The 16,077-nt window shown below is 43.8% G+C and overlaps 1 protein-coding gene across 3 annotated transcripts in view; it reads right to left on the reverse strand.

Annotated features, from left to right (window-relative positions):
- ctnnd2b (catenin (cadherin-associated protein), delta 2b) overlaps nucleotides 1-16,077 on the reverse strand; it is a 159,641-nt gene that overhangs the window by 100,113 nt on the left and 43,451 nt on the right. For 2 of the 3 annotated variants that reach the window (XM_087173420.1, XM_087173422.1), the window contains exon 3: nucleotides 5,569-5,681. In XM_087173420.1, coding sequence (XP_087029546.1) covers nucleotides 5,569-5,681 — 113 coding nt within the window. Of the gene's footprint in view, nucleotides 1-5,568; nucleotides 5,682-9,665; nucleotides 9,773-16,077 lie in introns of those variants that run through there. The other variant, XM_087173421.1, reaches the window with a different exon arrangement.

Below are 16,077 nucleotides of genomic sequence, written 5' to 3' on the forward strand. Positions count from 1 at the left end.
GTCTTAGCTGGCAGACGAGCGTCCTGACAGCTTCTGGGTAATGGGCCCTCGCTGGGCTCGCAACACGGGTCGCATTTTGCCGCCAGATAAGTGGCGGTGGGTCTCGCCGGGTGCTGCGTTCACCGCTCAGCAGCCAGGCACACGCGCATCCGATTACCGGACTAATGTCGCAGATATGCAACGGGCCAAAAGAGGCAGACCAACAGCCCGCCCTGGGAGGAGGCTGTTCACCGGGCCAGCAGAGTGGAGTGGTAGCCGCAGTGCCACCAGAGCTACGGTATCTGTATCTGCAGGGTGTGTGCTCGCTGTCAGAGGTCCACTTGGATGATTAGATAAAGGGACTGTATCCAGGGAGCACCAACTGAGACTACAGAGAGATACCACTCTGATTTTCTGGGGTGTTTCCTCTCTCCTCTTCTCTCCTTCAGTCAAAATCAAAGGCGGATTAGTTGATTATTCATAACTTTGAATTCATAGACCGCTAACCCGTGATGCAGCTGGGTGAGATCAGAGTCAACCATCTGCTTCAGCGCTGGTTTAAAAAATAAAAATGCACCAAAAAGCAAAAGCCTGGGTCACGTTGGGTCAGGTTGGTTGACGTGTTTTCATATGAACGAACAGCAACAGGTCCCAGAATAATAACTCTTTACTGAACGGCTCCAACAGCCTGACCTCGTGTCTGGATCACAGAGAGAGAGAGAGAGAGAGAGAGAGAGAGAGAGAGAGAGAGAGAGAGAGCTGACGACTTGAACAGAGGTCGGATATGGAGACGGGGAGAGTGGGCAAACAAAGGAAGAAAACACAATAGAATGACAAAAGAGCAGAAGAGGAGTAGAAGCAAAGGTCTCCCCTAAAGCAAAATACATTGATCTCTTTAGTAAAAACTGGCGAGAAGAAAAGCTGAAACACCTGATGCACCTGTTGCTCTGTAGGTGAAATGTTGAGCATAATACAGGTATAAACCCTGACTAATGACACATAGACCATTCATTGTTAACTGCTGAATGCACCACAGACACCTGAGTGAGGGGATGTGGCTGGACACTGAGGTTAAGTGATCGAACACAACAGAACAGTTGTTCAACAGTGAACACAATGCAGCCGTGATCGGTGTAATTCTTTTTCCGTTTGTCTCCAACCTCTGGTTCAAGCCTGAGACAAGAGGCACCGCAAAGTATCACCGCCAACGCTGCCATTTGGTCCTTTCACCGACGAGGCAACACGTGTCTCGCTCTTCTTTCCAGACTAAATCATTGTCTCGGTTTGACTGATAGTGCAACACACACACACACACACACACACACACACACACACAGAGTCAGGCGGTGGATTTGTGCTTTTTGAAGTGATAAAGCAGCAGCATATGCCGCAGCAGACACTGTGACCTGTGGAGACTGATTAAGACTGGAAACAAAGGCAGAGCTGAGCAACTCATTAGCACCTCTGAAAGTCTTTATCTTCCACAACACAACAGGAGCAGGTTCCTGAACTCCCGGCACCCCCACAGCCACACAGCTGCAATTAACACTCATTCATAATTCAACTTTTCTGCCGTTTAAACTGACTGTTGGGGACAGATTGCCATTAAATCAGGCACTTCGTTCCTTGCTTGTTATTTTAATTGTTATATCCAAGTATTAAAGAATATTAACAACCTGTAAAGACTTAAAAAAAACACATTAGTCACATATCAGTTATATTTGTGGAGTCTCTTCTTGTGACACAGACATCTGTGTTTTCAGACACAGTTATTTCTCAACTTTCCGACCTTGAAGTTATCGCAGGACGAGTTCATGAAAAGTCACCCTGAGCCCAGCGGCATCGTCCCATTTCACCGTTGCATCTATCTAAGCGCGACCATTTGCAGAGGTGTCTGAAAAACCCAACACGGCTATTTTATTGTCCCTGGTCTTAACGCTGTTGGTCAAATTACATCTACTGTGCCTCAGTCTCTGAGCCTGCGGTTTGTCTGGGTTTGGAAACTTTAGCTGCTCCTCAGGGAAAGACAATATATCTGTCTGTGACGGCGTTTTCACAGAAACACTAACGCAGCTTCCTAACTTGTGTCGCAGGTCCAGATATTACATCTTCATGCAATTACAACTGTCTCAAGATAGAAATGTCCACCAAATTATACATTTAATGTGCTGTCTAATGAAATTTGGTAATTATTTTTTATTATATATATTAACAATATAATGTCTGACAAAATGAAAACTTTGAAGGTCCCATATTTTATACTTTCCCTGAGTTTAATCTGAAGATTTGATTTCCATTTATGGTTTTAATCAGAAGGAGAGAGGAGGCTCTGACCCTGAGGCCGGTGACTGCTTCGTTGTGACATCACAAAGTTCCAGAAGTCCTGACGGCTGGTTTTAAGGCTCAGTTTCTGAATACAGGCTGTGTGCATTTCTCTGTGAACTGAGGCTTTGATACTTTCACAGTATTAATACAGAACCTAGACCTGATCTATAATCACACTACACATAGAAATCCATCTTTATTACAATAAGGGACCTTTAACAAAAGGACCAGGTTCTTCCTTGTATGTCTGCTTAAGATGAAAAAGCTAATGTAAGTGGATTTTGTGTCATGATTTTTTTTTTTCAGGCACAATTACTCTACTGTTCTGTGAAAGTAACTGAGGGATAGAACATATTACATAATCCTACTATATGTGGCTTTTTTGCAAACAATGGGGCATCTATGCAGCACCACAGGGCAGGAACACAGTGTCACAGAGGCTAACAGTTTAGCTATCATGCACTCTGGCAGCATTTAGATAATAATTACGTAAAATAATAATAAAACATAACATAGCTTGCTGGGAAACTACAAATTAAATTTTGAAGATTGAATGCCACGTCTTCACAACAGACAACGGACAGCACTCGCTAGCTAACATGACGCAGACGTGTTGAATTACAGGTGAGGAATGGCAGCGAGCAGCAGTTACTCGTGCTCTTACTAGCCAAAATGAATCTGAGCCACGCTAACGCACTTAGGCTATCCTTGTGGAAGAAAAACTGAGGAAGTAAAAAGAATAAAATATATAAAATGTATTGCAGCTCCTATCTTAAATGAAGTGCACAGTGTCGCTAAGCCTCGTCACAAACGCTACCAAGATAGATTCTTGTACATGTATTGTAGCTGCCGATTAAATGTTGGCCCTTTTGTTCAGGGGGGAAAAGCGGTGATGAATAAAACTATTCAGAACGGCCACAATACAAATGTTCCAGGGGTAATTGAACAATAAATCCTTACACACTTTAGGCACCACAGACCTCCAGCATATTGCCTTGGTGGACGTGTTTGTGTTTTGCCAAAAGCATTTGTCCATTTGGTAATTACCTCTAAGTCAAACAGAAAAGGACGGCCTATAAAAAGCAACGGAAGACAGTGTAATCCACAAGACGCTCCGCTCCTCACTAAATAATAAACCCATCTTATCGAGTTAGCAAGATGGCAGCCTTTATTCCATCTGTGTGCAGCTGGGTGATGAAGTGGAAGATGGGGTTTTTTTTTGTTTTGTTTAGTTTTTTTTTGTTGGACTACACACCTCTTCCATCTCTGGTGCCGCTGCTTGTTTTAAATGAAACCCTGTGACGGCACCGAGGAGCTAAATGCAGACACCGGTTAATTAGACTTGTTAAAGAATCGTTTTTTTAGACCATCTTCCCCACTCTTTGTTGGTTCACCCCCTTAAAACCGAAATGAGAATTACGACGCCAGCGGACGAGTAATTAGTTTGAGACGGGAGGAATCCCCGCTCGCTCGGCAGAATCAAAGAGGAGAAGAGATGATGGATTGTTTGTGGCTATTTGCGCGCGAGAGGGAGGGTGAGACGGAGCGATGGAGACAGAGGCTTTAATCGTGTTACATTGTCCTGAGAGGCAGGCTAAGTGCATTACCACCATTGTGTCAGGAGTGCTGCTGTCGCATCGGGACCGCTGTGGAATGTGTAGAGCGTGTTCTCCGGGCTCGCAGCAGAGACGAGGCTCGTGTCTAAACTCAATCAGCGGCAGATAATACGGCAGTCTCTTCACATTGTGTACAGTTTACTTCCTCTCTTCACACACACAAAAATAAAGAAAAGTGTGAAGGCCCTGAACAGAATAATGGACTCCTGTGAAAACTGCACGTCGCCGGATTCTTTTGTGAGAAGCAGTTGTTGTTTTTAAATGGACAGTAAATAAGCACATTGTGTCGTTGCTTTCCTGCGACATCAGACCTGAGACAAAGAAATTAGCTTTAACGACTAAAAGCGGCCGCTTTGATCAATCAACCTGAAGAGTAATCCTGACAGACTTGGCACGATTATGCAAGTAAAAGAAAAACTTTTTGTTTTTGATCCACCTCTGCAAAAAATAAAAAGTAAAAAATTTACAAAACTCAGCAAGAAATCTGGGATGTTTTCACATCTGAGTATCACCTGGGAGGAAATGAGCGATATTTTAAGAGCTTATAGTTTTGCACGACAGAAGATCATGTTCGTCTCTAACACTATAAAAGAACATACCGAAGCATCCATTATTTATATGGCACAATATTTGGATCAAATCTAGATCTCCTCTAAAGTCAAAAGTGTCTGCGCTGAGAAAAAGCCTGAAAGAAATCCGTTCCTCTGTGTTTAAAGGTGCTGCAGTATCTGTAGTTAATGTGGAGTTAATGGCTTCAGGATGGTAACTTCATCCCTTTCAAGGTTCTGTAATACCAACAGATCAAATGACTCTGACTGCTGCTGAACGTGGTTTCTTATCAGGAGCAGGTGGTGGTGACTGTTGAGCCATTGTTGTGTTTATTCAGGGCAGATCGGAGGCTACAGCGAGCCGCTAGCTGGTTAGCGTGCTAACTTCAGCGGAAGAAAAGACGAGATAGAGACGAGATTGTATGTCGGCGTTGCTTTGGTGAGGAGCAGGACCGAAGTTTGACGCTGAATGCACATCAGCTTCTTCTAGACTGGCAAGTACACAGCTAATTAACGCTAACGTTAGCTATGCAGCGATAGCAGAACTTACAAATAGCTCCTTTGACAACTTTATACAACCATAACATGTCATCGTTTTTATTTGTTGTTAATTATGTCTAAAAAATACTGCACTGATTAATTAAGGATGATAAAAAAACTACATGGCGACCATTGAATATGCACCTCGGCTGCATTATAGCACCTCAGATTCCTCATGTTAACTTAAAGAGACAAACTGACAGCGAGAGATCAAGCTGCAACTCAAAGGGAAACTGAGACCTACCAGTTGCATCTATATATTGCACTCTGACACATGTTAATTGGGTAAATTCATAAGAAAACAACAGTATAAATATATGTGCAAAGTAACTAAGCAGTGTCTGTGGTGAACAGAGAAGGAACACAATCCAGTGCACCAGAGGAACGCAGGAACATCGCACCCTCAAAAACTTCAAAAGCAAAACAACAGTGTTTTTGAAACTGTGGTCTGAAGCACGGAGATGAAATCTGGATAGAAATCAAGGAGCGCATCTCTAACGTGACCAGCTCCTCAACACAGCAAAGGCTAGACACACACACACACACACACACACACACACCTGATGCTAGTCATGCTTCCAGTCTCAGAGCCAAGTTTGCATCTCTCCAGCTGACTGGCAACAATCTGTCGTTCGGCTTCCAGCTCCCTGGTCAGACGTTCAAACTGCAACTCCTGGAAACAAAGACAGAGAGAGAGAGAGAATGTGTCAAAACAATCTGTCTATTTATTTACTGTCGCATTTACAGTCATCCTGATCATTATTTTGTCTCCGTCGTCTCCGACACATTTTTAATTGATGTGAAATGGTCCGTGGTGGGAAAAACACAGCAGATATCACCAGGTCTGCCAGTTCCACGCTGCCAGATCTCCCACTGAGAAGCGTTTGATAACTGTGACACCAGACTTAAGCCCGTCACAAACGTGACACTTGTTACCCTGCGACCGGGAAACAACCCGCACAACAGATGAAGTTTTGGAGGAAGAATTGTGTTAATCTTTTATTTTATTACAAGACTGCATTCGTCTAATTCCTTCCTGACCAATCATCTATACACTGAAACTGCTGTTACCCTGCGGTGGGAGACACGAGCGGAGAGGTGGGAAAGGAAGTCAGTCAGAACCCATCAGCAGCTGCTAGGATGGCGCCACCTGCAGAAAACGCCGTTGCCACACTCCACGCCAACTCTGAAATGTACGGCCTGAATCTGAATCGATAAATAAACACTGAATATTTAAATACAGTGCAGCTCCAAGACGGGCTCGTTGCTGAATACGTGAAGTATGGTCACCTGCGGATAATACGCAGCTTCATTGTGGAAATTCTCGCCGTTCAGAAAAAGGAGAATAAAACCTTGAGACTGGAGACGCAGCAGGAACACTGACAAAACAAAAATCATCCATTCTGGCGACCCGTGGGTCTCGTGAGCAGGTTTCCATTCAAATTTAATGCAAATCTTTACATGAATTTCTAGAAAAATCTGCAAAAAATGAAAATGCAAATGAGAGTGCATTTCCATCTACTGCTGTTATGCGTTATTAAGCGTTTGTTCATTGAGATAAACAGCTGCAGCGAAGGGCGTGAGACCACGATAATAAAAAGAGCTCCAATCAAATGTCAAATCAGCAGAAACTGTTTATGTATTTATGTGTATTTTGTGTTTTAATTTGAGGAAACGTTACCGTCTCCTCATCGCTCCACACACAACTGATGCTTTTCATCTGCACGGTGAGGCAGAGGAGACCTCGGCCAAACAACAAACATTTCATTGATATCATATTCAAACTTGGGATATTTGAATCTCTGGTGTTTCTGTAAATAATATATGTAAGTATATAAGTGTCCGTAACAAGATCCAGGAGGAGGCGTGCGTTTAAAAGATCATGATGAGCGCTTCTTAACTGGAATATATAGAGATACACAGACACGAAGTCTCTGAACACCGTTTCTTCTTTTCTTGCATTACTCTCATTGTTTTTATGCTTGATTTATGTCGTTTATTGTGAGGATAAATAACCACTCATTACCTGATACACAAACAAACCGACGGCTGATTATAGTATTCGGTGTCTGCTGCTGCAATCATAATAGCCCATTAACCATAACTGATATCAGCATTTTGTGCAAAACACAAATTAATCCAATTGGGTTGTGTATCGTTGAGAATGAGCGGAGGAAAACAAACCGTCTTTAACTGCAGCGCTGCTTCTGACGCTTTTCTGTAGGTTTCCAGAAAATAAAACTCATGGGTCAGACCGCACCCGTCTTCAAACTCAACTAGAAACCTGGGCACATCTGTGACTCCCCGTTACAGTAGGCGTCTCCAGGACCACATGTCGCCATGATGACACACACACACACACACACACACTCACAAGGTAAAAAACAATATCAGCCATGCAGCTGGTAATCATTTTTGAATGGGTAATATAATCAGTCGGCGCTCCTCAGGCAGCATTTGAATACAGAGAAGCTATTCAGTGAGAGAGCTCCTCTAAACGCTTTAAAAGTTTATATTTGAAGTTTTCTGACCTGCAGGTGGGTGGACCTGCATATATTCCATATGATTTGACGGGCAGCTCACGTAGATTATATCTATATAAATTCAAGTGGGAAACAAGACACTTTGATAATGTTGTGCTGAAACAATCAGACAATAACTCTGCTAGACAAATGGCCTGTTGCACATGCAACACTCCACCCTCACACAGCTTCCAGCCAAGATAAGCTGAATATATCCAGAAATCAACCGCACGTCATTAAAAGTGAATAAAGAGCCAGACTGCTCTGTTTGCACAGACACGGTCGGAGAAACGACACAACTTCATAACAGTTTTAACATGTGAAAAACCCTCAAAATGCATTTCCCAGTAAGGAGCAACATTAATGATGTTTCATAGTAATTACAGTTTTGTGCCTGAGAGGACTGACGCGGAGCAGAGTGCTGGTCTGTGGGAGCTGAAACACTGATGATGCCTGAGGCAAATCCAGCCTCTCCACCATAATAATACAATTTGATTATAATGAATCATTAATGTAAATTGCAAATTTCACTATAATTATGCATCATCATCTATTAACGGTGACTAGACACACACACACACACACAGGCACATATATATATATAGAAACATGGCTGCCACACATGTGCACACACACACACACACACACACACAAGCGTAAATGTTGTTTGTATTAATTGTGCAGATTGTGTACACAGCTTACAGAGTCACACAGACAGAGACTAACTGCTGTGTCATACAGTGGATACACAGCCTCACCGAGAGAGCGCCACACTTATATAAAGTTTCCTTTAGACTTCATGAAATCTCCAACTGTCGTACATGTTCTGCTGTAAAGCACCAAATCTAACTCGAGCAGTCGCGGAGTCTGTTGATGTTAACACGCTGTAATGCTCACACACACACACACACACACACACACACACACACACTGCTGTGAAGTGTGAATGCTATTAAAGAGCAACAGAAACATGCAGACTCTTCCCTGTTTGCCCAAAAAGAATTGGTATAAAAATAAAATAAGAAAATAAATAAAAATCACCTGTGCTCAGATGTATTTGAGCTGAATTTAATGAGCAGATAATAAAAAAATAAAAGCCTGGTAATAAAACGTCCTTTTTAGCACTTAATCACCAAAGATCAGTGTGAAGTCAGTTATCAGAGGCACATGGGTGAGTTCAGTGTCTATGATCTCAGCAAGTAAAGTCTGATTCCAAGAGAAAAAGATGCCACAGATCACACCGGCTGACTTTGCGACCCGTGACTACTCAGTGCTCGTGGGTCACACCACACCCATCTTCCAACTCTGCCTCCATTCTGATCTCCTCCACACACCTGTGAAGTTTCATGACCGCATGCTGCACGGTTTGCAACGCTACACACAGACGGAGAAAACACCTGTCAATCTACTTAAAACCACCTGTGTGATAGTTCCTGTTACAGTAGGTGTCTCCAGGGGACAACACACACACACACACACACACACACACACACACACACGGTGAAAACAATACCAGCCACACGGTCGCGGCTGGTAACAATCCTTTGATGCAAACCCAGATCAGCCACCTTACTACAAAGCATCATCTCTATTTACATCTCAAACATCGCTGCACGCTTTTCCCTCTGCCGTCTGACTTTTTCCAGTCAGATCAATCTGCACCTCCTCATCAGCTGACGTAAAGACGAGTAAAACCGAGGGAAAAAAACAAACCTACTTTGAGGCAACATCACCACAGCAGATGAAAGAAAAGATAAAAAAGCTGGTGTTTCCCCTCCCTCCTCCCCCTTCGCTTGTTTGGCGCTCCTGCGGCTGAGAACGCAGAGAGGTTGAGCAGGCTGACTAACTTCGCTGGATGGCGAGTCGTGAGAATTTGGTTGTAAAGATCCTCGATAAAAACAGCCAAACAAAAGCGATGGCTTCCCCACCAGCACCACCACCTCCTCCTCCTCCTCCTCCTCCTCCTCCTCCTTCCCTTCCAATCTCTGCTCCCTCCAATTCAAGGCTGGCGGACAGACACCTGTTACTGCGGAGGAAGGAGCACAGATCCTGGTGCAGAGGATTCGGACTCTGTAACGATGGTGGAAAATTGGGGAAATCAAATAAAAAAAGGAAAGAGAGCGGAGCGGACATACCTTCACATGGACCATACTTCACAGAGAGACACACAAAAAGCCACAGGGTATCCCGCCTTTCTCTGCTCCCCTCCGGTCAAAAAGGCGTCAACACTGGTCTCCCTCCTCCAAACACTCATCTGTCCCGGGTCAGGACGCAGCCAGCGACAGAGAGACAGTGAGAGAGAGACTACAAGTGTCACTTGAGCTGACTGCAACTCAGCCCCTCGCTCTCTCTCTCTCTCTCTCTCTCTCTCTATGTCTCTTTCTCTGTCCCTCCTCAGGGGCCATGAAACACACACACACACACACGGTGTTCACTGAGGCACAAAGGTCCCCATGGCAACGGAGCATTTAGAAGCCCCGTGGCATTATTTATGCAACGTTGCATCACAATGGGCCCTCCCACCGGCCGACCCTGCCAAAAAAGCCCGCTGCTCGCCAGTCACTCTCTGCCTCTCTCTCTCTCTCTCTCTCTCTCTCTCTCTCTCTCTCTCTCTCTGACCAGACCATCTGCACCCCCTCCTGCTCCTCCCTCCTCTCCCCCACCCACCATCACCATGAAAAGCAAGGAGGGATTTTGGGAGAAGGGGAGAAGCAGGAGACACAAAAGATGGAAGGGGAGCAAGATGGAGGGAGGTGCACACACACACACACTGAAACAGTAGACTCAAGCCAGCACAGACACACACACACACACACACACACACACACACATGCCTTCACACACTCGCAGGCCATATCCACATGCCTACACACACACACACACACACTGCGTTTTCTGCCTCAGTGAAATTCTATGGGCTGAAACGGGATGTAAGGAGAGTATGGGGGCAAAAAAGCAAGTTAGCTGGAGTGAATTCAAGCGCACACACACACACACACACACACACCTAACCTACACCGAGTTGTGACATGGTAAGACTTTTTTTTTTTCATACCAACAGCCTCTCTTCTCTACACAGACGGAGAATTTGAAAGCACATGAAACTGATTTATGTCTCTGTAGCAACAGGTCAATTATAACAGTGTATTTTGTATTGTGCAGTAAGGGCCCAGTATTTATAACAGCTAAATTTAAGTGTGAAATCATTTCGTTTGCATGAAATCCCCATTTTCAGTGGATTTGTGCGTCTTGTCATTAGCTTCTGAGAAAAGGAGGCTATAATATTAGCTGTGTTGTACCATCCACTTTGATATCACCCTCTGTAAAAGAACATTTTAGTGATCTGCCTCTGAATAAAAACTGTTGCACAAAAGACAGATAGTCCGCAGTTAGCATCCCAGTTAGCATCCCAGAAACCTTGCTAGCAAACTGTCACAGTAATCCAGCTAGCTTGGTATCCTGCAGTGACTGGCTAGGGCTACAACATGTCCTCGTGTCACTACACTATGCAAGTCACACAAGCTTGAACATAAATGATCAACAACACGTAAGGCCGGCCATCTTTGAACCATCTTCTCACAGTCTGGAGGAGACACAACAAAACTGCTCTCACTTCTCCCACACTGTCGGTACGGCTGTAACTAAGGCGCCTCAGAACTAGCCGGCTAACCAAAGCTAGCCTGAGTTAGCCGCAGACAGCTTCTGTCGTAAAATGGTGTGTGTGTGTGCGACTCACATTGTGCAGTGACTCGCGTCGTGATGCGATCCAATCGTAAAGCAACATCCTTCATTAGCTAGCATGCTAACTGGCTCAACAAGGGGTAAATATAACACAAAAATTAGCTTTTTAGCACAACGCCATCAATATAAACGTCTTTATCTTACAGTAGAACTGCAAAAATAATCTTATTCATCATCTATTGAAGAACACAAACTTAAAACAGTCATAGTATTTTGCATTATGCTGTAAATTCGCCATGTTGCACCATCCATGTTTATTCAACTTGTCAATTTAATTGCTTGTTCATCTTAATTATATTTCAGTGATGTGCTTTAAGATGAGCAAGCCTCCAAAAAAAAAAAACCTATGGAGAAGCAAAGTGAAAAAACAAGCATGCACAACCATCTCTTACCCAGATACAATCCGACTTACAATTCAAACCCACGGTTTCCCAACAGGTGTCACACTCTCTTCCTAAAGCACCAAGAAAACGCCCTGTGAAAATCTCCTTCGGCCCTCGTCCACACAGCATCTAAAATCCTTTTTCTTTGTCCTCGCTCTCCTTCGTCCTGACTCGTCAACTTCCCCTCTCCCTGAATGACACCAACAAACAGTTATGACATCCCAGCTAATACGTGCTGCGTGCAAAAGCTCCAGCCTGTCAACCGCTGACTGTAGATATGGTCGGTTCATCCGGAGCAAACGGGGTGAACTTTTCCCCCTTCCCTCAGCTCCTTAGTCGAAGCTTCTCTCAGTAGCTTTGTGAAAACGATACGACGAAAAAATTTAAGCCGTAAACTTTTATCATCACTTAAAACTCAACTGACATAAAATACTTGGTGAAGACGGCCCAAGGTTTTCATGCAGAGTGGAGTTTGCAGAGTTGTCACGTGTTTCAGAGGAACTGAATTCACAGAATCAAATTATAAGCAGACCGTGTTTAATGAAACATAAAATCTTCACTGGATCAAATCAGTGTTGAGCTGAATTATTACACAATAACCAGAGGGCGCTGACTTAGATATTGCAATCAGCGGACATGTTTCTCCAATTAAGATGGAGAACTGGTTTCAACCGCATTATTGTTTTATTGAGCGAATCACCGAACAAGCAAAGTGCCTGCACCTGTTAACCCAGCCGTAGTTTGGTGCGTTACGGCGGCTGGTTACAGAGCTTTTCTTTATCCAAACCTTGGGTCTGAGGATGGAGGGTATCACATGCTGTACAGACTGTAAAGCCCCTGTGAGGGAAGCTTGTGATTTAGGTCTATGTAAGTATAATTGACTTCACTGGATGTGTCCCCAGGTAGCTATCATGTCGCCAGTCAGCTCGCCAGCTCCGGTAGTTTGCTAACAAGCCCCCAAGAAGGCACGAAGAATTACATTTAATTACATCACTTTACCACCTGCCTACAAGCCTTCACCTTACACTTAAACTGAGAGTCATTTTTCATTTTGTAGTTGTATTTTATTGGTTAATGTGCTGTGAGATAAAGCATTTCCAAAAAAAAAAAAAAAAAAAAAAAAAAGGCACAACCATCTCTTACCCAGATACAATCCGACTCGAAATTTAAATCCATGGCTTCCCGACAAAGCACCGAGTTCTTCAGCCGTTCTCAACACTTTTCTTTGTTCTTTGCTTTCTTTTATCCTTGTCTACTTTCCCTCTCCATCTCTCTCTCTCTCTCTCTCTGAATGACACTGTCCAAACCAATCATGACATCCCAGCAAACACATGCTGCATGCAAAAGCTCCTGCAGCCTCCAGTCATTTCTTTATTCAAATTTGGATTGGCTCAGTTTACACGGCCGTTTGGCTGCAGACACACTGACCACAGGTTTAATCGCACACAGACGGACCACGGGCCGAGCACTTGGCTGAAACCAGACACATCGCAGAGTGTAAATACGCGGCATCTCTCGACATGCATGTCAGTGTGTGTGTGTGTGTGTGTGTGTGTGTGTGTGTGTGTGTGATTGATATTACACTGATGTGGGGAGAACAACTCAGCTTGTGAAAACAAGTGTATGAAGTCGTCTTGGTTCTGGAGAAGCTTTGTCAAGTCTTAGACGATAACTCAGACGGTGTCCTCAGGGTTATCACCGTTTACAAATTTATAACAGAGCGCCTGTGAAATAAACTGGGGGCATGGACTTAGAAAGATGTGGGTATTTAACTCAGCCTTTTGTTTTTTCCCCCAGCTTTATGGAATAGCGCCACTAAATCACTGGAGGAGTAGACAGCCGGAAACATTCGCAGTTTAAATGCACAACAATTCCAATAAAAATAAAATGTCACAGTTCAGGCTGAAGGTGCAACATGAAGCGAGGGTGGAGGTGGTGGTGATGGTGGCCGAGGCTTCAGCCACCGCTACGTTTGCCAGAGGTCAGAGTACGACCCGCGGGCAGCGCTACAGTGGAAGCAGAGTAGTATTAGAAGACAGGACGCGCTGGGGGCTAGCTGGTCAGCATGCTAACCTCAGTGGTAGAGAGTTGGCATTGGCACAAGATTTTTTCTACTCTTGTAAGTAAACGAATACCAGAGCTAATGCTAGCTATTGTAAAAATGTACATTTAGCACATTTTACACGACCACAATTAAGTGTTTGCAAGTTTTAACTACAGATCATGTACTTAACGTTTTCAAATGCACAATTTAGAATTAGATCTCCGTTCGATTTCAAATGCCATTAAACATACACTGATTTGACAAACTGACTTTGCTTATGTTGCGTCATCCCTCATAATGATGTCAACAATATTTCATCAGCTTTGTGTGGTAATGCAGTTTAAAGGAGTGTTCGAGTTTATTCTGTTGTGCCTCCATTAAATTATGGGACTCATAAAAGACAGATGTAAAACAGAACAGTTCAAATCAAAGCAGCAGCAGCAGACGCCGTGTTATCCTGATTTTTTTTAGTCTCGTGTGAGTCAGGCTACAAAATCTCTCTCTCTCTGTTATAAATCTGAAGTCTGTGAACACAAACCGAGATAAACCTGACAACATCACCGTGAGTTACTTTGTCGGACTTGACAACGCCGTTGTTGAAGCAGACGAAACTGTTTTCACAGACCGAGGAGAACTCTCCATGATAAGTAAACTGACTTTTATGTGTAAAACCAGGAGAATTTTTCCATTTACGTGACAAACTTTTATCCGGATGGATTACATAACGGCAAAAGGTCGGCTGAATGGTTTTCGTGCTGATATGAGCAGAAACCAACGGAGGTGATGAATAATAAATGGGCTAATATATTAAAAAGAACACTTACAGTCCTCCAAGGGTTTACAATACACAATGTACTGCTGCAGTTCAACATGTTCATCACTCACTGGATGATATCAGCTGAAAGAAAACTGTCACTTGGATAAAACTCAACATTTTCCAAGCTATTCTTTTTAAGCTCGGTAAAATTCTTGGTCTTTGGAGTTTGGGAAAACGCAACTGTAAAACTGCACAACACAGCCAGAAAATGAGTTCAACCAACTGTATTTAAGTCAGCGTATGAATTACATGATCATATGTTGTGGCCTCCACTGTCTCTCCACATGCAGCTGCTAAAATGGTTAAAAAACAATATTTATATGCGTCTTCATGTCATGTGTCATATTCAGATTCAGCTGCGAGGCACGAGACTCGGGTGAGATGTGCGTCTCTAATGCGAGCGGCAGCGTCTGGTGCTGAAAACTGAAGTGCCACAAAAACTGCAGTTCCTCAAAAGGGCCACTAGAGGCTGGCTCCAAAAACGAGTCAACCCCCAACGACTGCCATGTTAAAATGTTCATCTTTACAGCAGAAATAAACATGTTTACAGCCCGGTACAACAAACTGCTAGCTTCATGACTACATAACTACAGCGGGGTTAATTCTTTCATATAACTCACTCGTAAATTTTATCGGGGCTGAAAGTTAGCTATCCGTCTGCCTGGCGTCATCTCAGCTAATCCAAATAGCTGAACGTGACCTCTCCGCCGTCTCTGCTGCGTTGGCGCTTTTTGGAGGATTCCTGACGCAGATATCAGACATGATAACACGGTTTTGTTGCGTGTTTAATTGACCGAGGAAGTCTGTGCTCCCGTACTTTGAGGTGAGTATAATTCCCGGGAGCCTCCATGTACAGCTGACCTCAACAAAGAGAAACTGGTTCTGTCGCTGGGCCGTCACAGCAACAGGAGTTTTGTGAACTCAACTTGCCAAAAAAAACACAATTTCAATACATGAAATAATGAGTGGCTGTAATCTTGATCAGGTGTGATGCAAATAAATGAAAACAAAAGGAAAACTAATTTAACATTTAAAATGCAGGTGTTATGAACTGCACCAGCGAGGGGATTTATGGGTGTGGACGCATCTGTGTGTGTGTGTGTGTGTGTGTGTGTTGCGTGCGCTGGTAATCAAAGCTTGATAGGCAGCTAAGTAAAAAGGACAACAATTAACTGTGTCTTAACGAGCAGGTTCTACAAATCAAGTGGTCGTCAGCTGATTGTATTAGTAAAGATTCAGCTGTGATGTGAGCTTATTAATGGAGACAGAGAGTTAGTGTTGCAGCCACTGGCTTACAGGAACAGGCTGGCCCCTGAAAACCCCATTAAAGCAATTAGCAAAGTAAAATAAATGACTGTAGGACAGTGGTGGGCTGCATGGGGAGCGAAGTTGGTGTGTATGTATATGTGTGTGTTCACGCTGTAGCCGTCTCTCTCTCTCTCTCTCTCTCTCTCTCTCTCTCTGTCTCTCTGTCTCTCTCTCTCTCTCTCTCTCTAGTGTAAAGCGGTCTAATTGTGCCCCGTGGTGTCCGCTTGGCATTTAGTTGTTTTGGGGGGGGGGGG

The sequence above is a fragment of the Seriola lalandi genome, unplaced genomic scaffold (assembly GCF_002814215.2).
Source record: "Seriola lalandi dorsalis isolate HSWRI2012SDOR001 ecotype SW California unplaced genomic scaffold, Sedor1 jcf7180002054208, whole genome shotgun sequence".
Lineage (NCBI taxonomy): Eukaryota > Metazoa > Chordata > Actinopteri > Carangiformes > Carangidae > Seriola > Seriola lalandi.